The sequence below is a fragment of the Aythya marila genome (assembly GCF_965140915.1).
Source record: "Aythya marila genome assembly, chromosome: 11".
In the NCBI taxonomy this organism is placed as follows: domain Eukaryota; kingdom Metazoa; phylum Chordata; class Aves; order Anseriformes; family Anatidae; genus Aythya; species Aythya marila.
In genome coordinates, this window is record NC_139052.1 from 18,961,036 (window position 1) to 18,982,723 (window position 21,688).

The 21,688-nt window shown below is 52.4% G+C and overlaps 3 protein-coding genes across 3 annotated transcripts; 2 read left to right on the plus strand and 1 right to left on the minus strand.

Moving 5' to 3' along the window:
- Positions 1-391: 391 nt before the first annotated feature.
- Positions 392-4,754, plus strand: PDCD7 (programmed cell death 7). The gene is made up of 5 exons (XM_082769313.1): positions 392-1,173; positions 2,067-2,205; positions 2,541-2,777; positions 3,382-3,469; positions 3,887-4,754. Exons 1-5 carry the CDS (start codon positions 400-402, stop codon positions 4,002-4,004), a joined length of 1,356 nt encoding a protein of 451 aa, XP_082625439.1. The 5' UTR covers positions 392-399; the 3' UTR covers positions 4,005-4,754.
- A 3,664-nt stretch (positions 4,755-8,418) lies between these two features.
- UBAP1L (ubiquitin associated protein 1 like) lies at positions 8,419-15,532 on the plus strand (the record flags this gene model as incomplete). Its single annotated transcript, XM_082769314.1, has 5 exons — positions 8,419-8,550; positions 9,877-10,599; positions 11,195-11,392; positions 14,367-14,468; positions 15,398-15,532. 5 exons carry the CDS (start codon positions 8,419-8,421, stop codon positions 15,530-15,532), a joined length of 1,290 nt encoding a protein of 429 aa, XP_082625440.1.
- A 3,480-nt stretch (positions 15,533-19,012) lies between these two features.
- Positions 19,013-21,113, minus strand: KBTBD13 (kelch repeat and BTB domain containing 13). Its single transcript, XM_082768832.1, has one exon. The coding sequence runs from the start codon at positions 20,738-20,740 to the stop codon at positions 19,364-19,366; it is 1,377 nt and encodes a 458-aa protein (XP_082624958.1). The 5' UTR covers positions 20,741-21,113; the 3' UTR covers positions 19,013-19,363.
- Positions 21,114-21,688: the final 575 nt, after the last annotated feature.

The following is a 21,688-nucleotide window of genomic DNA, read 5'->3' on the forward strand; positions in this document are numbered from 1 at the left end:
CACGTGTGGCTGGGGGCTGTCTATATTGTTGTTAGACTTAAAGGTTTGTTTTTTTTTCCAGATTTTAGCTTTTTTGGTTTTAAATTGATGCAGATGAATGAAGAAAGGTGATGCTGGTGTGACTTAAGGGACTCCACAGTCCGTAAGATGGTACAGTAGGTGCTTATTCAGCACGGGGATAGTCCTGCCAAAGCACCTGACGTGGCAACTCGCCTTGGTTATATGCAGTAAAGAGTTATGTATGCATGAAGCTTCACAATACGCCTGTACGTCCCCATAACCTGTCCCCGCTTTTATTAAAACCAGTCCCAAGGAGCTCTTTCCACAAACTCCTCCTGTCTGAGGCAAGGGCCCTGCGCTGCTCTCCCCGCCCCGCTCCCGCCCCCGCCTCTCCCCAAGATGGCGGCCCCGCCGCCGCCGCCATTCCCAGGCCGCTTCGCGCCTCCGTTCCGCTCCTTCCCCCCGGGACCTTTTCCCCCCGCTCCTCCTCCTGCTCCCTCCTCGTCCTTCTCGGGCCGCCCGCTTCCCTTCTCGGCTGTGTCGGCGGCTCCCCCGCCGTTCCTGCTGCCCCCCGAGGCCGCTCCCTATTTCCCTGCTCCTCGCCCCGCCGCCGCCCCGCCGCTCTTCCCCCCGTGGCCCTCAAGCGAGCGGCCCCCGGCCGGCCGCGGGGCCCCTCCGGGCGCTGCGGAGGCGGAGGAGGAGGCTCAGCAGCGGCAGCGGGACGAGCAATGGCTGACACAGTTCCTAGCCCGTCACCGGGCTCCTTTCACTGCTCCTCGTCCTCCTCCGGTGTCCCTCGGTGCCAGCCCCGAGGCCGGGCGGCGGCTGGCGGTGATGGCGCTGGGGCTGGTGGCTCGCCTGGCCGCCGCCTGCCGAGCCCTGAGGCGGCTGGAGGCTGAGGGGGATGAGGAAGGATGGAGCGAGGCGAAGCTGGAAGCTGAGGCGGCGAGGTCGGAGCTGCGGGAGGCCGTGAGGCCCCTGAGGGAGCCCGGCTATCTGCAGGAGCTGGGGAGGAAGGCTGAGAAGGCGAGGAAGAGGAGGCAGCGCCTCCAAAGGAGGAAGCAGGAGGCTGAGGCGGCCAAGGAGGAGGAGGCCGCCCGAGCTGCCGAGCGAGAGGCTGAGATTGACCGGTGGAGAGCCAAGTGCATCCAGGAGGTGGAGGAGAAGAACCGGGTACGGCCTCGTCCTGCTGTCCCCTCACACCCCACGGGTGCTGAACCAGCCTCAAAACAGCCTTCGGCCGCATGGCTCCTGCTGGCACAGGATGTTCAGCAGCACTCACAGCCCTTGGTGGCTTCTGGAGAAGCCCTTTTGGAAGTCTCGGCTGTGCCACAGCCGTGTCCTGGCCTGGCGGGTGCGGTTAAATGAGCTCAGGTGCATGCAGAGGTCTCGGTTTGTGGTCCTGAGCTCGCAGCCTCCCCGTGCCTCAGCGGCTGCCGTGCACCCACAGCTACCCAGCGGCGGTCAGCAGGGTTTGGTGCCTCGGCCTTGCCGCCTGCTTTGTCCCTGCAAAGCTCGTTCGCGAGGTTTTCTGTCTCGTGGGGAAGCAAAACAGCTCCAAAACAAAAAATAACCAACCAACAAAGCTCTGAAATTAGGCTCGATGTGAAGTGTTGCAGGCACCTGTTGGTTGGCTGCTGGTCAAAGATTCTCTGCTCTAGGGGTGCTGGGCCGGTTGCTCTGGGGGTGCAGAGCAGCTGTAGTGAAAGGTTTTGCATTCAGACTCTGCCATGTTAATGGGCTGTAACCACACAGCTGTAAAACCTGTGCGGTTTATATTTATTGTATGTTTTTGCTAACTTTCTGAAGCTAAAGGCTGTTGGGCTTTATGAATTCAACAGCCATTCTGGCCCAAATTTATGAGTGGCAGAGCATTTATTTATTTTCTCCTAAAGTCTATTAGGTTTTGACTTTGATAAAGGAGATCAGATGCTTGACTGACTTGCTATGGTTGTGTTACTAGGAAGTTATTTTGATCTCCAGGGCTTTGCTCATCTTTTTAAAAGTACCTTTTCTTGTCTGTGAGGGGTATTTCATGCATTGCTGTTTTTTTCCTTTCCTTTCAGGAGCGGGAACTTAAGGCTGCTGCAGACAGTGTCTTATCTGAGGTCAGGAAGAAGCAAGCAGACACAAAGAGAATGATGGACATCCTGCGTGCCTTAGAAAAGCTTCGGAAACTGAGAAAAGAGGCTGCTGGCAGAAAAGGTTAATTAGGAGAATTTTTCCAAACTTTTCTACTTGTGCTTGCAGGAAATAATGTGATGTGGAAGGTGCAGTTTGGAAAAGCTGTTTCTCAATCAGTGGGTTTAGTTACGTCGTTATGTGAGAATAGTTATAAAATGTTGAACAGCAAATTGGATGCAGTGGCTGCATTCCTACATTTCCAAGCTCCTCCTTACCAGAAAATTCTTCTGTCAAGATAATTGTTAGCAAGGTTAGGCTTATGCTTCTCTGACGTGTTTTGCCAGCTCCACTCTTTAGTCTGCTAACAGGGCCTCTTCTGAATCTGAAAATTTTAAATTAATTCTTTTTCTCTTTAGGTGTTTGTCCGCCTCCCTCAGCAGATGAAGCATTTGAAAGTCAGGTAGAAAGTCTCAAAACGTTGCTAAAAGACCGGACAGAGCTGTATGAAGCTGAGGAGAGAGCATTAAGAGTTATGTTGGAGGGAGAGCAGGAGGAAGAACGGAAGAGAGAAATGGAGAAGAAACAGAAGAAGGAAAGGGAAAAACTTCTACAGCAGAAACGTGAAATTGATTCCAAGCTGTTTGGGGATCCAGGTAGATCCTGCGTGCCATACGTCACTGTATTTGTTTGTCTTAGGCACTGGGTTTAAATTACAGGAGCAAAAATAGCTGGGAAAGAAGTTATCTGAAATAATTTATGCTTAGAGGAAAAGATGGGATAAACAGAGAGAAATAATTTAACTGCTTTTAATAAATGTGATGCAAGAAGAACTGTTGAGCTCTTCATCATAGGCTGCAGTATATCTCAAGCTGACTCCATAACATTTTGCAAGAAGAGGTTGTAGATGAGCTGAAGTAGGAATAAACAGAGTAGATTGAAGACTTCCTGCACCCAGTGGATGCTTTCATTTGATGACTTGGTGATTTGTGATTCAAAAGATTCAGTGCCCATATGTTCCCCTTATTTAGAGGATGGAGGCAGGAAAAAGTTTTGCTAGCCTTGACTTTGCTCTGACAGCTATGGGAAGGATGAAGAGATGTGCAAAGCATCTAAATAGTCCTTAACACATTGTGTAAGTGAAGATCCCAAGTTAGGTTGGGGAGTAACAAATGAGTTGGCAAATCTAGGGCTTCTAAGACTTCTTACAATCAAAGGTGTCTCTGGTTTATTGAATGATTTCTGTCTGTGTTTTAACAGATGAATTTCCTCTTGCCCATCTACTGCAACCCTTCAGAGAATATTACTTACAAGCCGAGCATTCTGTAGCAGCTCTAATCCAGATCAGGTAGAAATAAAGATTTTATTTTAGTGTCTAAAGTGACAAGTACTGTTTGTTGGGACTGTAAATTTTTAGTTCTGTCATTAACTTCCAAGTATGATTATTCCTATTCATAATAATTAATTCATAATAATCAATTATTATTATGATTCTGCTTTTTTTTTCCTTTCTTTTTTGGTTAAGTATCTACCTTCTAGCTTGATGAAGTTGTATCCAGCAGACACTCTTGCGAAGTGGTGTGCACTTTCATGTCTAACCATTGCCTTTACTGTATCAGTATATTAAAATTTTCACATTTGTGCTTTGAAAAAAATGTTTCAGAGCACAGTTTACAATTGTTTTGTGCATTGGTTGGCGTGAACAAATATGTATGTAGGTGTATAATCTTACTGCTTCTCTCAAACAAGACTTTCTCTCTTAAAGGCACGAGTGGGATCAGTACTTGGTGCCAGCCGATCACCCCGAAGGAAGCTGCATCCCTCCAGGATGGGTTCTTCCAAGTCTCCCCACAAACGACACTTGGGCCACTGCTGTCAGATAATTTAAAAATAAATTATTTTATCTTTGAAGGACGATAAGGTCTCATCGTTGGGTCCCGTTTCTGGTTGTTAAGCCTGTGGCCAGATACTGGAATATCTTGACGAAAACAGTTAAGAGATGTTTTTGTTTTCTGACTCTGGAGGGAAATATCTGAGCAAGTCCAAAGCTGTCAGGCCTCTTGTGGCACAGAGTTACAATCCTGCTGTGAGTTTTTGTTAACAAATCTCTATCTTAATAAAGTAACATTGCTGACAAGGTTATTTGTGCTGGTATTCACGTGCTATTTTTAGTAACTTTTATCTTTATAAGCCTAAATCAAGATGTTGAAATCTCCAGAAATAAAAACGTTGTTTAAAAAAAAAAAAAAAAAAAAAGATCATTAGTAACATGTTTTTCTTTTTAAATGAAGCATGTCAAGCATTGCTTTCAAAATAGTTTCTGTATTTCTGTGCGTAGAAACGAACATAGTACAAGTTTAAACAAATTCTAAGTACAAACAAGATATAAGTTCTTAAAGCTTGATTAAAGCAGCTGTTGACATTTTGCTTTTGTGGACTAAAACTGGTACCACAACATGGAAAATATTACCTGTTGTGTTGAAATAAGTCAGTCAGACATGATTATATATAAATCTGATAAATAAGCCTGCTGGAAAAAAAATACAATCTGAAGTTTAACCTATTTAAAATATTTTTACCTCTATAGCTATTTTCTATAGAGACAGATCATTTATGTAACGTTTGATTAAAAATGCAGCTCTGTTTTCTAATTCTTTTTTGTACAGAATAAACAGAGAAAAATGGATTTTTTTTTCTCGTTTGAAGTGTTTTTGCTCCTAGGGAGAGATTTGTTCTAGTACTTGGCATCGAATACAACCCAAGCTATGCAGAGAGTTGCTGGCAAAAGGTTTGTATGAAGGAACTTCTCCCTCCTACAAGGTGACACAGGCTTATGGTTTCAAAGCCTTCCATGTCCTGGACAATTTGCTTAAAACAGCGATGGCCCATATGGTTTTGGGGCTCTGCTTGTCTACGCAGATTGCTGTGGCATCTTTCCAGTGTTGCAGTCTTATTCTCACTTAGCCCTAATGTGTGGGAATGGATTCAGTTATTCCAGTTCCTTACCTCAGCATCACAGCATTGTGTAATTCCTGGAGGAGGCAGCACATCATTGCCTACTCTGAGCTGATAAATTCAGCGCTTAACTTTGGGCTTCTGTGTAATGTCAGTGGCTGAAGCTTGGCATTGATTTCTGTTCATAAGGGAGCACTAACTAGTAATTTTTGACGGATCTAGGATTTGTCTAAGCACAGAAGTTTGCAATTCTTGCTCCAGTGCATATTGCACCACAAAATGCAGATCACCATGAAGTCCCCTGAAGATTTGGGTTCTGATTTGCATGTCCATACTTCGCCCCTTTCCAACTATGACTTCCAGCTTCATCTTGCTCCAAGGTCTTTATGGCTAGGTCAGGTCCTGGGGGTCTTATTTGGCCAAAAAAAAAAAAACACAGAAGTTCAAACAGCATAAAAACTCTTGCGGGACCAACACTTTCAATTCAAGAAGCTAAGTGACCAGAGGATGCTCTGCTTAAATAGTTAGGCTCCTTATCCCCTCAACATGTCTGGTGAGGCAGGCTATCCGCCTAAGCTGCAGTAATCTTGAAGCTGTCGAAGTCAGGTGCTTGTCTGACTGTGCAACAATTTAAAGACCCAAGCAGTGGATAAGCAGGCAGGGTAAAAGCAACCCTCTTCTCCCTGCCGTGTGAGACGAGCTACGTGATTGCATCCAACGGTAAGGATAACTTTATATGATCAATAAAAACAAGAATTGAAAATGCCAGCAAGTCATTAAGGTGTAATTCAATCTTACAGGCTTGCTGTGGTTTATTCTGTGTATTTGCTCTTGTCTAATGATGTCTGCATTAAAGCATTTTATATTTTAAGAGAGAAAGAACTTGAAGCCACAGCTGGAAGAGGAGTGGTTGAAACCTCAAAAAACTTGTAAAATACATGGGAGGTGGGGCATTGATTCTTAAAAAAAAAAGGGGGGGGGAACAAAAACAAACCTTTGTGTACTCAGATTCACTCTTAAGATTCAGATTTGTCTGAGTATAGTAAGGTATTTACTACTACTGTAAGTGCAACAACAAATATCCCACAAGAAGAAGGGTTTGTTACGAGTTTCCAGGACTCATTTGCATCCTGTTCCTTCCTGGGTCTCGGTGCAGTTTGGGTTTCTTGTTCTTGTAAGGCTCACCCTGTCCTGATGGGTGCCTGCTCCTTTGCCAGCCTGCCTGTAACGTGAAATTGGGCAGGGCTGGTTCGAAGCAGCAGAGGTCGGAGCGATGGCAGAAGCTGCTTTCTAGTGTGAGCTGTATTTACAAGTGACCCCATCTGCTCTTGTCTAGGAGCGTTTCCACAGTCAGTGCTCCTCACCCTGATGGATTTTTCCCCCTTTTTTTTTCTTTAAGCAGCTGGTTTGGGAGTTAATATCAGTGGGAGCCTTTCCTAGTGCCCGCTGTTAGCACAGTACCACAGCAGCTGAGGGCACCAGGGGCCTGTTCTGCTCCTGTATGAGGACAGCAGGACTTTGGTATGGCTTTAACCACGTTGATGCTGCACTCCACAACACAGCTTTTACTCTGTAAACGAGCCTGGGTCTTTTGGAGACCGTTCCAGGTGCTGCACAGCTGTCAGGATGTGTGGGTTCGCACCAAACCGGGCCATCCGCGGCCGGCAGGGGCCGCGCCGTGACGTTGACGAACTGGGGAAAACGGGGACAACGTGGCTTCGATGACAGATGTTTCCCTGCCCTCCCTTCGTCAGCACTTGCGTGGATTGTAACCTGGGCTGAGCCCTCTCAGGCTGGGCAGCAGATGGCTCCCGGCACGTTGCACGGCGCGGGCTCGCGGCAGCACACGTGCGGGGCCGGCCAAGCTGGTTAGGGGCTGCGGGGATTTGGGGCTCCTGGCATCAGCAGCTGGGCGACAGCTTCTCAGAGTTGTGATCAGAGCAACAAGTGGTGCCAAGCTATTGTGTGTTTTGCTCTTAATTCGAAGCAGTTTGTCTCATTCCTTTCCGAAGGTAAGGAGCTGCCTTTCTCGAATGCCGTTTCCCATTTTCCTTATTTTTACATTAAATTAACAGGCAGCTTTTTTGTTTTGTATACATTCAGCCACTTATTTTCTTTTTGTGGAGTGTTTATCTTCATCGTCATAGAGGCCATTCCTTTCTAAAGGGGAAAAAAAAAAAAAGTAAAGACACTTCCATGGCTACAGATGTCACACAAAGTGTTTGCCTTATGACCAGCATGGCTGGCGAGGACTGGGACAAACAGGCTGCAGATTCCAGAAGTCAGACGAAGACTTACCATCACTGCAGGTTTTTGCCAGTCGACGTTATAGAAAGGAAACTATTTTGTGCGCTGTCATCGCTGGGGACTTGGGACTAGATGTAAGAAGTAGTGACTTATTTTTTACTAAACTGAGTCATTTATGCAGAACCGATGGCTACACGATCGCAGTAATATTTTCCATGCCACCATTCCCAGTTCATCAGAAATTTTTCTCTCCCCAGCCATTCCTAATCCTAAAACACATCACGGTGCTTAAAACGAGCAGCTGGTTCTTAGAAGCTAATCTCCCCTTAAAATGGCTCGTTCAGCATCCCTCTAACACCGTGGCTTTCACCAGCATGAACCTTGGCAAAAGCTACTGAAACAGAAAATAGGAATAAAGGTAGGAGATAGGCATAAAGGTAGAAAATAGGAATAAAACGCAGGTGCTTCTGTAGCTCTGTGTTGGGGAGAGCAATGGACACCAGCCCAGTAACACAGCGACACGGGGATGGTTCCCCTGGTGTGACAGCTCCACGTGATGGCTCGGAGTGGTGTGGCGGCCACGTGCCGTCTCTGCCGCCCAGCCCAGGTCACTGGGAGGTGATCTCCTCCTCCTCCTCCTTCTCTTTCACCTCCTCCTCCCCTTAGGAGGAGCTGGCAGGAGCTCTACAGAAGCTTCTGTAGAGCGGTTTCTGTTCTACAGCTGGGAAAAGGGCTCAGTGCCTTGCTTGGGGAAGCAATGAGGCATGCATGGGGGTGGCAAAGGGGTGGAAGCGGAGGAGAAAAACGCTCAGGATCTCTGCTGAATGAAGCCATAAGCTTGGTCAGGAGACTCAAGCTCCAAATGGCAAAGGATAGTTTGGAGAAATCTTCCTGCTATCTAGGAATTAAGACTTTGCAAATCTGGGCGGTGTGCACAGAGTTATTCCTCTCTCCAAAAGATCGCTTGAAACAGCTCAGTTTTCTCTCCTTCCCCACAAAAATTGCCAGTGTTACCTCACTTCCTCACAGGTGCCAGTCCTTCCATTGACATTTTTAATCCTTCCCCTTTTAGACAGCAAGAAATCGGTGGTGATAATGAGCTACCTGGACGGAGTCCCCTTCCGGACAGCCAAGAGCCTTGAAGAAGACCTTGCGGGACAAAACACCTTTATTGATGCGCCGGCCATAGACCTTCCCGACTGCACCGACATCCTCATGAGCACCATGGTGGGTTGGCCTTTCCATGTCCCCTTCCACTGGGATGCTGACGGGGATGCTTGTTTTGGGGAAGGGGAGGAAGGAAAACCTCCGAGTTGGTGTTCTCCCCATCGGTTGTTGTTCAGTAGGAGCACGAGGAGGTGAGGACCGTGAGTTTTGGGGGTGGGAGGAAGGGCTTTGGTTGTGTTTGGGCTTCCTTAATCCCATCTGAGCCTGAGGATGGGATGGATGGAGGGTCTTTCCTCAATAGGATGTTTCATTTGCTCTTGAAAAAGGTCAATTTCATGCCCTGGTCTGGGAGCATTTTGTGGTCTGTAATCATCACAATCTCATTAATTTATAATGCTTAATAAATATTAATAAGTCTATCGGAGATGTGACCAGGCAATGCTGCCTGTGCTGGTAACTTGTTTCCTCTGAGGTTTTGTGATCTTCCTCATCAGCCAGTCCTACACTGCTGCCGAAAACACCCCTGGTGCTGTAGCGGCCTTGGTCACTGGGACATCACCACAGCACAAAATGGAGCTCGCAGGGGGTCAGAAGTCCCCTCACCCCCTGCTGCTGTGTGGCTGTGCCTCGAGCAGTCTCACCCGTAGATGGGGTCAGAGCACTGTGCTGGGGCACCCTGGGCCTTCTGCTTCCTGCGGCCTGCTCCAGCACGAAAACACCATTTTTGAGATTTTTCCATTTCCTTCGGGATTCCTCAAATCTCGAGCAGCAGGCAGGTGGCGGTCTGCAGGCCGAGGTGTTGCTGAGCTGTGTCCATCCCCCCGGCCCCACCTCAGGGGGATCCATGGGGACACGTCCATCTGTCCTGGAGGCAGGCGGTGGTGGGACAGGACGACATTCTCCACATGGTGTTTTCCTCGGGGAGGGTGGCTGGGGCAGGGCACAGCAGTAGCAGCAGCATTCCTGGGCCATGAATGTGCCTGCCAGGGCTGGAGGAGGCCTTGTTTGGAGAGCGCTGGGGCACGCAGGGCTTGCTTGTTCCCAGCAAGTGCCCTGATGTGAGGCTCGGACATGTTCGAAGCCGGGTGATGCGGACACGACCCCTCTGCCCTGCATAAAAAACCCTTTCCGCAGAGTTTTAAATATGACTGTAAGCAGTAATAACGCCGCAGCTGGATGTTTTCCAAGTGAAAATGTTGAGGGTTCCTCATAGGGATGAGGCCGGCGCTGCCCAGCCCTGCAGCCCTGCTGCCCGTTGCCATCCCCAGTGGGGTCTAATACAGGAACGACATGGCCTGGGTGAATTATTATGGGGCTTGTCCTGTACCCGCTGAACCATGGTGGTGTTTGGGGTGTGCTCACTCTCTTCTCCTTGCTCTCCCTCAGCATGACTTCTCACTGGAACGAAAGGTGCTCTACTGGCTGGAGGCTGCCTCTCAGCACCAGACCTCCCGGCACCGGCTCACCACTGACACCGTCCCCACGGCCCCACCATGCTGGCTGCTGCTCGTGGACGCCGCCGAGGGCAGGGAGACGGCTGGGGGCAGAGCTCGGGATGGCGCAGTGCGGCGCTGCATCAGCCTCAATGCCGCCGACCAGGGCAGAGGCAGAGCCTCCGACACGGAGAGCGAGGCCACACGCCCAGAGGAGGACGGGTACTTGGAAGATGATGAGTATTCCTCCACCTCCTGGGAAGAAAATGACCGGGATGAGAACATTTTCTGGAGGAGAAACCAGCATGTCTTTCAGCAGATCCGACCGAAGACATCGCCCGGCTTGCTGGAGCCGCCTCCGGAGAACGGCTTCAAGACAGCAAGCCCGGATACGGGCAAGCAGAGGCGGTCTTTGGTTTTGTTCAATAACATGAAGAACGAGCTGGAAGCAGCCAGGAGGAAGCTGGCTGCTTTGGTGCATCCTTTAAACAGAGCCACGGCCGAGAACGGAGGGCTCCCAGAGCCACCAGCACTCCCCCAGCGCTCCCGAAACAACAGGAGCCTCAAGTACGGGCCGGCAGCGGCCATATCCTGCGCGGGAGGCTTGGTGCCAGCCCCCCCTCCAGGGCCGGCTGCCCCCATGCCCCCCATCCGCAAGCACAAGCCCACGGTCCCGGTGAGCTGCTCCTTTTTCCTGCTGCTTAATTTTCAATTGATTTTTCTTTTTTTTTTTTTTTTTAAAGTAGGCTGGGTTTGGTGGCCTCCCCCCAGAGGTGCTCCTGGGTGCTGATTTCCCTGATCTCTATCTGTAGCTGGGCATGGATTTATTTAAGTTTGGTCTTTTTTTTGAGAGAAAGTGTGTGGTTAAATTGTTGTACGTGCCCCCAAACCATGTAATAACCACTTATTTGGGAGGTGCGCGTCCCAGCTTCTCCAAGGCTCCATGGGCATTGCTTTCAAGCCGCTGGGGAAGCACCGAGGGTCCTGCTCCCAGCAAGCTCACCCATTTCTGGGGAAAAAACAGATGTATAGCAGGGAAAGCATGCACGTGCCTGAAGGGGATTGCTCTATTTATGGGAACTTTCCTTGTGGTGCTCTAACTAAAACAATGACACTTGATGAGAAGCACTGGAGCAATGCTCTCTGCCGCCTGCCTCCACCGTGCTGGCTTGTGGACAGGCAGGGGGTTCTCCTGATGGCCATCTCGCATGGGTGCCACGGAGGTGGCCCCATCCCGGTTGTCCAACACGAGTTCCTGTCTGATTTTGCAGTCCCTCAGCCCCTACACCTGCCTGCCCCCGGCGCGGCCGCTGGCGTCCCGCAAAACCAAGCCGGATTCGGCGACCGACCTGCTCGCGGCGCTGAGCCAGGAGGAGCGCGACCTCATCGAGCCCGTCATCGCCTTGGGCTACCCGGCCCGCAAAGCCATCCTCACTCTCCAGAAGACCGGGAGGCAAAGCCTGGGGCAGGTTGGTGGAGCTGGTGTTTTTTTTGGGAAAAAAAAAATCATCTTTCCATGGTGAGAGATTCATCTTTGCTGCTTCTGCTCTGAGTGGGCTCCCTGCAGCCCTGTTCTTCTTTGGGGAAAATGCGGCCATATTATCGCATTTTGGTGTCAAAGCAGGGTTTTATGTTAGCTGGCATGCCCACAGCTTAGCTGTAGGAAACGTGCAGCGAGTGGTGCTCAGCTTGTCAGCGAGCGATAGTGGCCGGGTGCTGCCATCCTCCCCATCTGGTGTGCGGAGCGCAGCGTTCTTCTGTGCAGATCCTGCCCCCGTATATGGGAACTTTTTGCACATCGTTTTTTCTCGGCTGTTAGCTCGGTGTGACGATTTCCACACAAACACCCTGGGGATTTGCCTGGTCGCTCTCCAAAGCTCGAGATGCCCACGCTGGAGCAACCAGCGGCTCCGCGCAAGCGTCGCGTTCGGGTCACCGTGCGCAACCACCGAGCTTTTGTGAGAAACCCACTGTCCTAACCTGGAATTTAGTTTAGATAATTAACGTATAACCTCTTCCTACCCTGGTATCTGAGTCCTGTCTTGTCTGTGCCCCCAATTCCTGAGTCTCTGCCAGGCTGAGGAGCATCACTGAGCATTGTTGGTGGGTGTCCCTGGGAGCTGCCCGTGTGCGGGGCTGCGTGGGGCAGCTCCATCCAACTCACGCCTCTGGTTGCCATACAAAGATGCTCTGATGTTGGGTCTTTTCCCAGCTTCTGGCTCCTTCTGAGGCACCTCAGCTCCCCAGGACCCCAGGAGAGCGCTGCTACGAGCCCAGGAGGGAAGGGAAGCTTTATTTCATCAAGATTAAAGGTTTCTATGTAGGCAGGGAGAGGGAAATGGGAGAGCACAGCCCACGGTCGTTGTGGAGGGCCATCAAATATGTCTTGTAGCGATGTCTCTCTTTCCTGTGAAGGAGAATTTCCTCCTAAAAACACTGCAGTCTGCTCCCTTCTGTGTGAACACACAGGCTACCACTCTCTTGGAGAGGTGATTGATGCACCAAAATACCGGGTCTACCTTGTATCCTGGTCTCTCCACCAGACGTTCCCATCTTTCCCATTTAAGCCCAGCATAGCCAAGATGAAGAGCAAGGCCTAGCTGTTCAGGCAATCGTAACAAGCACAGAACTACCAAATTAGGCCAAGACCTTCCTGGAAAATATGTTTCAAGTTAAAAACAAGGGCTGTGGACGCTCTTCATTGCTTGCTGGTGTCACACGGGGTTTCAGCGTGTGACGATGACAGCTTCAAACACGAAGATTGACTGTGGCACCAGATGGTAGCCAAAAATTGTTCCGTTTCTTCGCAGTGTCAAGCGAAGCTGGCAGAGCCCACCCTGGGGGAGCTAGCAAACTTTTCTAAGTCTGCTGCCTTAACGAGGCGATGCCTCCTCAGTTTTGGTGGAAAAGCTTCTCCAAAAGGCTCTGTCAGGCTTAGGGTCGCCCTGACGTGATCTTCAGTGCTTCCTACAGGCCTTTCACCCGCTGACCCCATCCGGCTGTGGCTCCCCAAGGCTCACTGCCACCTGTAGAAGCTGTGTCCTTAGAGGCTCAGTGCTGGAGGAGTGGCACCAAATAACATGTTCACACAGCCCTGGCCATGTTTCCCCATTCCTTCACCACAAAATTGCCACTGGGGAAACATTTGGTGCTCGGGTATAGGAGGCTAACCCCTGCTTGAGGCTTTGGCTTCACGTCCAGGTGGGTTATAAGGACCCTCCTTGAGGCATCACCAAGAGCTGCTGCAGCAAGGTGGCAATGTTACGGGTGTGCAGAAGCTCCCTGCAGCTCTGTGTGCCCATCAGATGTTCCCTAGCACGTTCTTGCACTGGAAATCCAAGCACCGAGCTTGCTGGCCCTCCACCATGCTCCTCCTAGGGCGAGGAGAGCCTCCTGCTGCTTCCCCAGCGAGCCATCAGCCCCGCGCTGAACCCGGGAGGTGAGCAGGTCGAAGTATTTAAAAACCTGTTTTTGTTTAGTCTTGAGGATATAGATGTATTTTCTTTAATGATAAAAATCGCGGAGTTGACAGCGGGACAGATTTCGAGCAGCGTGTCGGATTGCCAAGCCTGGCTGCATTAGGCTCTGAACGTGGGGAGCATCTCTCCCTGTAACAGGGCAAGAAAATGCAGCCACGGTCTGTTTTTTTAGTTAGTAAGGTAGTGAGGAAAATTTAACCAGGTTATGAATGCCAATGACCAGTGAATAACTTGTGTCTGAGTTGAAAACCCACTCTTTAAGGCTTACATTAAAAAAAAAATCTTACCCTGCTGCAGGGGGACTAGCTGTTTAGCCAAGCTATATAAGCTCAACATTTGAGGGACTTTTTTTGGCCTTTTTGTGTGTTTTATGGTCTTTTACTGCATCCTTCTCCTTGGCTACAGCACAGCTGAAGAGGGTGGAGGTCTGGGAGATATGAATCAGCCTCTCCTTGGATGAAGCAGACACGGTTTTGGGGAGACCCCTGGGCTCCTCACCATCTCTCCAAGCAGCCATTTCCATATATATTTTTTTTCCACTATTGTATAGCTCATTAATTATTATCTGTCACGCATGTTTTTGGACAGTGAATGATTCTCGTGGTATTCCAAAGATACCGCTGGGAATTGTGCTGTCAGCACTCCAAGAACAATGAGGAAAGCCAAAAATAACTGTTTGCTTTCGGTAATGACAGCACACAGCCCTCCCCTGGGGCTGGGGGGGTTCGCACGGGTCCCGCAGGGGCCCAGGGCTGGGAGCATCAAAGGGAAGCAGGGGTTAGGGATCAGCGTGCACCTGGCATTTCACCCAGATGGGCTCTGCTTAATGAAAAAATATATATATATAAAAAAAAAAACAGCTTTCAGATGCTTGCTTGGTGTTCCGGATGGTTCAGATGTTTGCTCTGCCCCCGCGTCCCTCTGTTCCCACCCTGGGTTTAACCCTCCTCGTCTTCTCCTCCAGTTCCTGGGCTACCTCCGGGCCTGCGACCGGCTGCTGAAGCAGGGCTACGAGGAAGGGCAGGTGGAGGAGGCCATGGAAATGTTCCAGTACTCGGAGAAAAAGGTCAGAGCGGCGCGGTGCCCAGCCTTTTGTCCCACCTGCCTGCCTCCTGTGCAACCTCCTGCCGGGTCGGGGCTCGGTGCCCGGCCAGCAGTGAGCCCACACACCCTGCAGCCCGGGCTCAAGCCCCCAGGATGATGTTGCATGGCCATAAGGGCTCGCAGAGGATTGTCTCCCTTCTTGTTCTCTCCCTGCTGTGCGAATATGATGCTTGCACAGCCCTGGTGTGAATCCCATCCCCAGGCACACCACCATCCGTGCTCACTCCCTGCCTCCTGGCTGCCCATCGGCGTGTCCCAGGTGCAGGACCACGCGTCCCCTGCTCTGTTCTCCACCAGCATTCCCATTTCGGCTGCTGGCAGTTAAGGTTAGAAGGACCTGCACGGTGCACAGAGCCAGGTAGAGGAAATCCCTGAGCCACCTTGGTGCTGTCGGACGTGATACCGGCTGTCACGGCACATGGCATCACCCTGCTTGCCTCCGACGAGGGGTTCAGCACCGGGATGGTGCCTGATTCTTGGATCTGGGAGGTTGAGGCTTGCTGAGGACAGGGCCCGGGTGAGGTGTTGCAGTGAGGCCCAGGCTGAGCAAGAGGGGAAGCAGAAGAAATGAATTGCAGGCTGCTTTCCTCGGTCTGCTGCGGTAGTTCTGCAACGCAAACACGCGGCTGGAATTCATATTAAACTTTATAAGGAATAAGTGAGGTTAGAGGCCGACTTCATTAACTGTTTCCTATTTTTTAAAGTTGCCTAAAGAAAGACTTTGTAAAACTAGCACTTGGCCTGCTCCCTTGGTCTGCTCTGGCAGCGGGAGCTGCGGTGCCCTTCAGCAGTAACACAGCCCTGTGGGATCATCCAGCCCTGCCCGCTGAAATGGTGCACTGAAGGCATCCTGACAATAAAATCTCCCCTTTCTCTTCCTCCCCCTTCCAGGCAGCCGAATTCCTGCACTTGTTAGCTCAGTTCAACGACATGGGCTTCCAGCAGAACGAAATCAAAGAAGTCCTCCTGCTCTGCGGCAACCAGAGAGACAAGGCGCTGGAAGAGCTCATGATGAAGAGGCAGTGAAGGCGCCCAGCACCGACGGGCAGCTCCGTCCAGGACACCCAGCACTCATCCTGCTGCTCCATCCCCTCCCGGGCAGCAAGCAGCAGCTCACCAGCGTGGGTTCTCATCTCATCCGGGGACATCCATCACGCGCCAGTTTGTCATTGCGCCGAGGCTTCGCGTCGGCAGTGTTTATCTCCTCACCCACACACATCCACCCTCGAACAACGCTGCTGTTTAGATTAGGGGGGGGTGAGATCCAAGCTGCCTTTCCTTTAGGCTGTGTGAAAGCAGAAAGCCAGCCTTCTCCCTGCACCTGGGGAACGCGCAGCTCCTGCGGCTCGTTTCGGCAGCGCCATGTTTACAAATGGAGCCACGCACGGTGATATAAATCATCAGGAGAGGGTGTTTTCATAAAAGCCGAGTGCTTTCGCAGAAACACCGCTTCTTCCTTTCTTGGGAAGATTCTCAGCTGACTTCATGACGTTTGGGTGTTGTAATTGAAACCTAGCCGGATCGACTTGGTGTCTCCTTCTGAACAAGAAACTTGAGAAAAACGCACGGCTCGGTGAAGGGTTTGGAAGGGAAACAGGCTGCCGCTGAAAAACGGCTTGTGCAAGGCTTCATGCTCAGGAAACTTCACGAAATCGGAGCAGGGAGATGAAGGACTGGCTCAGCTCTGCCTTTCATTAGGCAAATTCAGGGGATGCTTCCCTAAATTGCGGAGACAGTGGCTCAAAATTAGGTTAAGTACAAACATTGGGATCAGGAAAATCTGGATGCCTGGGGGAGTTTTTGTGTGTAACTAAGTACAGAGACTGGGAGCTTCAGCTCACCATCGTACAGGATGTGTCTCGTGATTTGGCAGTGTAATGATGGGTAGTGTTTTCATATAAAAGAACATTATTTCCCCGTGAATTAGATACAGATGCAATTTCTTTGAGTAAAGGTGCTTGGAGGGGTTCTTATAAAAAGGTATCGGTGTCTTTTCCTATGAAAATGCCAACTGGCACAACGTATGAGGGACAATTCTTATTAATTAGTTGCAAAGTATTTACCACTTTTCCATTGTTTCTTTCCAAGCAATCTCCTTGCCCAGTGCATTAAAATGCATTAATCAAATTCAAACAATGTGTCCCTGCTCCACTCTTCTTTGGGTAGCTCTCAAAACAATGCATGCAGGTGTAGCCCTCCATGAATGCCTCCATCCTTGCCCAGTGGCAGAGCGAAGAGGACACTTTGCATCCAGATTTTGGGGGAACTGACCTGTCTGTACCCAAGGATGGGCGTTTAATGCCTGCAACATTGTGAATGTAAGTGAAAAGCAAAGTGAGGCACCTCCTTGTGTGGCCCCAGGAGATATCCTGCAAGGAAAAGGACGGGGAAATTGGTTGATGGAGCATGGGGTGGTGATCCCATCCCATCCCATCCCATCCCATCCCATCCCATCCCATCCCATCCCATCCCACCCCATCCATCCGTGGAGGCTGGCTGCGTCTTGCCTTCCTTGCAGCAGGTGGGAGCTCCCATCCATTTTTCCTGCAGGAGCCTTTGCTCGGGTTACACAAGCTTCTCTTTTCGATACGGCCCTTATAAGGCAAGTCCATTCTACAGACAGCTTTTCCTTACGTTCCTCCCTGCCAAGATGATGTCACCTTCAGCAGAAACTTGCAAAAGGTTAAGCTGTGATTAGATAGATCGCCTCGGCTCCGGCTGCAAGCTTTGGCGGAGCAAACCCCATTAAGATTCGGAGGGGCAGATAACGGCGCTGCGCTCGTGCCAGCACCGCGTAACATCGAGTGCTAAATTCTGGAGCAGCAAAGCAGATCTGCAGCATCGTGCCCACTCACTGTGCAAAGGCAGAACAGCCTCTCACGCTGGCTCATGATTTTTTTTCCCCCCTGCTTGCAGAGGTACAAACAGCATCTTTTTTCTGCCTCTAAAAATTGCCTCGTGTTACGCTCTGTACCGCGGTCTGGGTGGACGGATGCAAGCAAGTTACTCATCTCTTGGGAACGTCCATGCCCCGCTCCCCGGTGCCAGCCAAGGCTTGCCTTTTCCATCAGGTGCTCCACTTAAAAAAGATCTTTTTCCCTTTGCAAACCTGTGAACTGTTGGGAAAACAGTGCCCGAAGGTGGGGGAGAAGTTGCACGGCTCGGTTGTTCCGGAGCTGGAAGGAATGGGAGAGGCTGCCAAGTTAAACTATCTTGGGTTAGTCACAGAAGCTGCCATAAATATTTGAGTAACAGAAATGATTTTAACTTTATTTTAATGGAGGCTTTAAGCCCGCTCTTCAGCTTAACGTGGTTTAAAGCAGCGTGCTCCCGTGCGCTGCTTCCAGTTGGGAGAAGACAGCACGAAATGTTAATTGGCCTCGTCTGGGAAGGGAGCAGGGATTTGACTCGATGGGATTTATGCTTGCAGCGTGCTCAGCTCTTCCGAATTCCTCCTGGGGTAACACAGGAGGTTACAGAAAACAAACCCGAGGGGAAGGAGGGGGAAGGCAGCCTTGTCGTGGGGAGCCAGCGCAGGGCAGCTGATGCTGATGGGTGCTGATGGCAAGCTTGGGTTTTCTTGTTTATTATTTATTTATTTATTTATTTATTTTTCTCAAATGCAGTCTGTTTCAAAAATGCTGAGAACTTGGCGAGGGCCAGCAGTGTGAGTGGTGGAGTCGTCCCAGTTGGTGTGCCCTGACCCCAGGGGAGGGGAGCAGGAGCACCCTGGTGCACGGGAGCCCGGATGGGCGATATTTGGGGTCTGCTGCCAGCTTAATTCCCTGTCCCTATCCCACCCGAGGGACAGCAGCACGAAGCATTTGCCAAGGGAGGCGAGGGCAGCCCTTCTCTGAACATCCCCAGAGCAAAGCCACGAGCTGGCAGGGGTCTGACAGCCTCCAGCATTTTGGGATTGTGGCTGACCGGGATGGCTCAGCTGGTAACGGAGCTCTGCCAGCTGAGGACACCTGGGCACCTCTCCTCTCCTTCCCTTTTTCACACCCTCTGTGTCTCCGAGGTTTGTTATGTCCTAAAAAGCCCCCTCTGGCTTATAAAAGAGGACAGCTAGCCCCTGTCTCTGCGTTGTGTCTCCCTGGAGGAGTCAGCAGCTTGCTGGTGCCCTCGAGGACAGGAGGGATGCTTCCCAGAGAGGCACCCCTTCACCCCAGAGCACGGCCTGTCCCCGTGCAGGTTTTTGGAGAGAAACCCCAATTCTGAGGTCTCTCCCCTCCACCACCTCATGCCCCTTTGTCCCCCTATCCCGGGTGCAGCCGGTGCCTCCCCGGGGAGCTCGGGGCTGCCTGGGAACCGCGCTCCTGCCAGCAGCTCTGAGCGGAGCCGCAGCTGAGAAAGCATTTGGTGTGTGGTCGGATAGCAAAGGGGACAGGAGGGAGCGCTGACGTGGGTCCCCCCTTCGGAGGTATTTCCCTTTCTGAAGGGAAAAAGGAAAAAAAAAAAGCCACGAGAGAAGAGTAATGAAAACCACAGGGCTTTTTACAGCTTTCCCTTTAATTCCAGGATGTGAAGACTGATTTCCCAGCGGAGCAGAGAGCAGGAGGGACGCTGCGCACCTTCAGAGCGGGGCCAAAATCGGTCAACCTAACGTCTGCACCTCTCCAGAACCCGTCCTCTGCAGGAGCCACAGGGCTCTGCACGCCGTTGGCTCACATTTGGTGGGACTTGGCGCACGGCTGCTGTGACATCCTGCGGCCCCTTCCCCTCTGGCAGGGCCAGCGTCACCTCCAGGTCCAACGCGCCACCTCCGTGGACCCGGGCACAGCTCCGCAGAGGAGGAGAGGAGCCCAGGGGAGCGGCCAGGCGCGAGGGGAGCACCCTGAGGTGGGCCGGGGCCGCCTACGTGGCGACGTCGTGGTCGCGCCGCGGCAGGCGCAGGAGGAAGGTCTGCAGGGAGCCGCTGCGGGGGAAACCCGCCCGCTCCTTCTTGAACCTCCAGGTCTCCTCTTCCACCGAGTAGAGGAGCGTCAGCATCTTGTTGACCGTGTAGACTGTGTCGCCCTTGATGAGGGCGGTGAAGAGGGCTCCTTTGCTGTTCAGGAACTGCCCGGGCAGAGCCGTCCACTGCCGCGAGGTCAGGTTGAAGCAGTCGATGACGCAGCGCAAGAAGTCGTCCGAGGGGCCGTTGCGCATGACGTAGAGGTTGTCGCGGTGGGCCACCATGCAGTGCCCGTAGCTCTGCTGCCGCTTCAGCTCGGTGACGGGGAGCCAGGCGTCCTGCTGGCTCTCGTACTCGTAGATGACGGTGGTGTCCAGCGGCTTCCACAGGCAGACGAAGATCTGCCCCAGGGCTTGGGCGCAGGGCGCGGCCGAGCTGGGCTGCGGCAGGTCGGAGACGAAGGTCCAGGTGTTGGAGGACACCTCGTAGCGCTCCACGGACTTGAGTGAGATCTTCTCGTACTCGCCGCCGATGGCGTAGAGGCAGCCCTCGTGGCCCACCAGCCGCACGTCGTAGCGCAGCTGGTGCGGGCTGGGGAACTCGCTCCAGGCGTTGGTGTCGGCGTCGTAGCAGAAGCTGCTCTCCACCACCTGCTTGCTGGCCCCGTAGACGCCCCCCACGATGTAGATCTTGTTGTCCATGGTGGCCATGCCGGCTAGGAACGTGCTGGCGCTCAGCGGCAGGCACGAGAGGGTCCTCCACGTGTTGGCCTCCTCGTCCAGGTAGCAGATGGTCCTGGAGAGGTCCTCCAGGAACTCGAAGGTGGGAGTGTGGGCTCCCACGGCCACGAAGGAGCTGGGCAGGAGGGCTTCCACGTAGGCCAGCAGGTCGGCGGAGAGGCAGTCCAGGTAGTCCTCCAGCTCGGCGTAGCTGTCCCTGATGTAGAGCGCGGCGCGGTGGAAGAGGTCCAGGAGGCCGAAGATGGCCGCGGCCTGGTAGAGCAGGATGCAGTTGTCGGAGTTGATGGTGTTGATCAGGTACTTGGCCAAGGGCTTGGCCTGCAGGAAGGCGGCGCATTCGACCGCCTGGAAGGTCTCCTCGCCCCCCAGCACCGGCCGCTCGCCCGCCAGCACCCGCAGCATGGCGAGGAAGCCGGCGGCGCTCAGCTCCCCCAGCACGATCTCCTCCTGCTTGCTCTCCTTCATGCCCGAGCGGAACAGGGCACGGAAATACTCGCTGCTCTCCACCAGCACGGCCTTCTCCACCGAGAACAGCTGCCCCTCCACACGGATACGCACGCTGGCCGGTGCCCGAGCGCCGTCCTCCTCCGGGGTCATCCTCGCCCGGCTCTCGGGGGGCAAGGGGACAGCCCCCGATGCTCCTCCTCGCCGTGCCCGGAGGCCTCCTCCACCCTTGGGCGTCTTTGCCGTGCTGCCGCCGCTCGCTTGTAATATAAATCCCCTCGGCTAAAGATAGCCCGGCTCGTGATCGGCCCCGTGGGCAGCCAGCGGCCCCTTTCCAAGGCATCCGCCACGCTCGCCGCCCACCCTAAAGGCAGGGGGGTCTCCGGCGGGGGCTGCGGGTCACGGTGGGGCTGCTGGCGATTTGGGGCATCCTCCCCGTGAGACCCCAAGGGGCCGCTTCCCACCGCAGGCGCCGGGCATCACAGGGAGGGCTCCACGTGGTTGTCGTCCAGCTGGGCCGCGCTGCCGGGAAGAGCAGGGCTCTGTACTATTTTTTCCCTCGCAAACATCAGTTTTATGGTCACGGGGGGGTAAGGGACGTCAGCAAGACTCAGTGCCTTCCAGCCCGGCCGTGGGAAAGGGGCTCTGCGTGGCCAAGGGCAGGGAGAGATGTTTACGGGGGAGCTTCCCTTTGCAAACGGGCTCTGGGTCTCCCTTAGGTAGGAGACACTTGAGCAACAGGGGCAAAATTCATCCCTGGCACACGAGCAATGAAAACGTGTGCTTTGTCTGGGGACCCCGTGGCAATAGAAATGAAGTGCACAACTGCCCGAAAATGAGAGCCCCCTGGGGTTCGCCCCGCAGCACCCAGATGCAGCAGAGCCTGGAGGGGCTGCAGGTGGAGACAAAGCCACCTGCGACTCACGTAAAGAAAAAAAAAAAAAAAGAAAAAAAGAAGAAAAGTGTCGTTTGTGGCATGTTGCTCATCTGCGTGCTGTTCACAGCTTTTTCTGGTTAGAAATCCCGTTACGCATCCGCTGCGGGGTGCAGAGGAGGGCAGGCACCACCTGCAGCCCCTGATTACTTCAGAGCCATAATTTA

Bases quoted from the DNA above. Each gene is read 5' to 3' on its own strand.
- PDCD7 (XM_082769313.1), top strand. From the start codon at position 400: ATGGCGGCCCCGCCGCCGCCGCCATTCCCAGGCCGCTTCGCGCCTCCG. The intron at 1,174-2,066 runs GTACGGCCTCGT...CTTTCCTTTCAG, and splicing joins AGGTGGAGGAGAAGAACCGG to GAGCGGGAACTTAAGGCTGC. The intron at 3,470-3,886 runs GTAGAAATAAAG...TCTCTCTTAAAG, and splicing joins GCAGCTCTAATCCAGATCAG to GCACGAGTGGGATCAGTACT.
- KBTBD13 (XM_082768832.1), bottom strand. From the start codon at position 20,740: ATGACCCCGGAGGAGGACGGCGCTCGGGCACCGGCCAGCGTGCGTATC.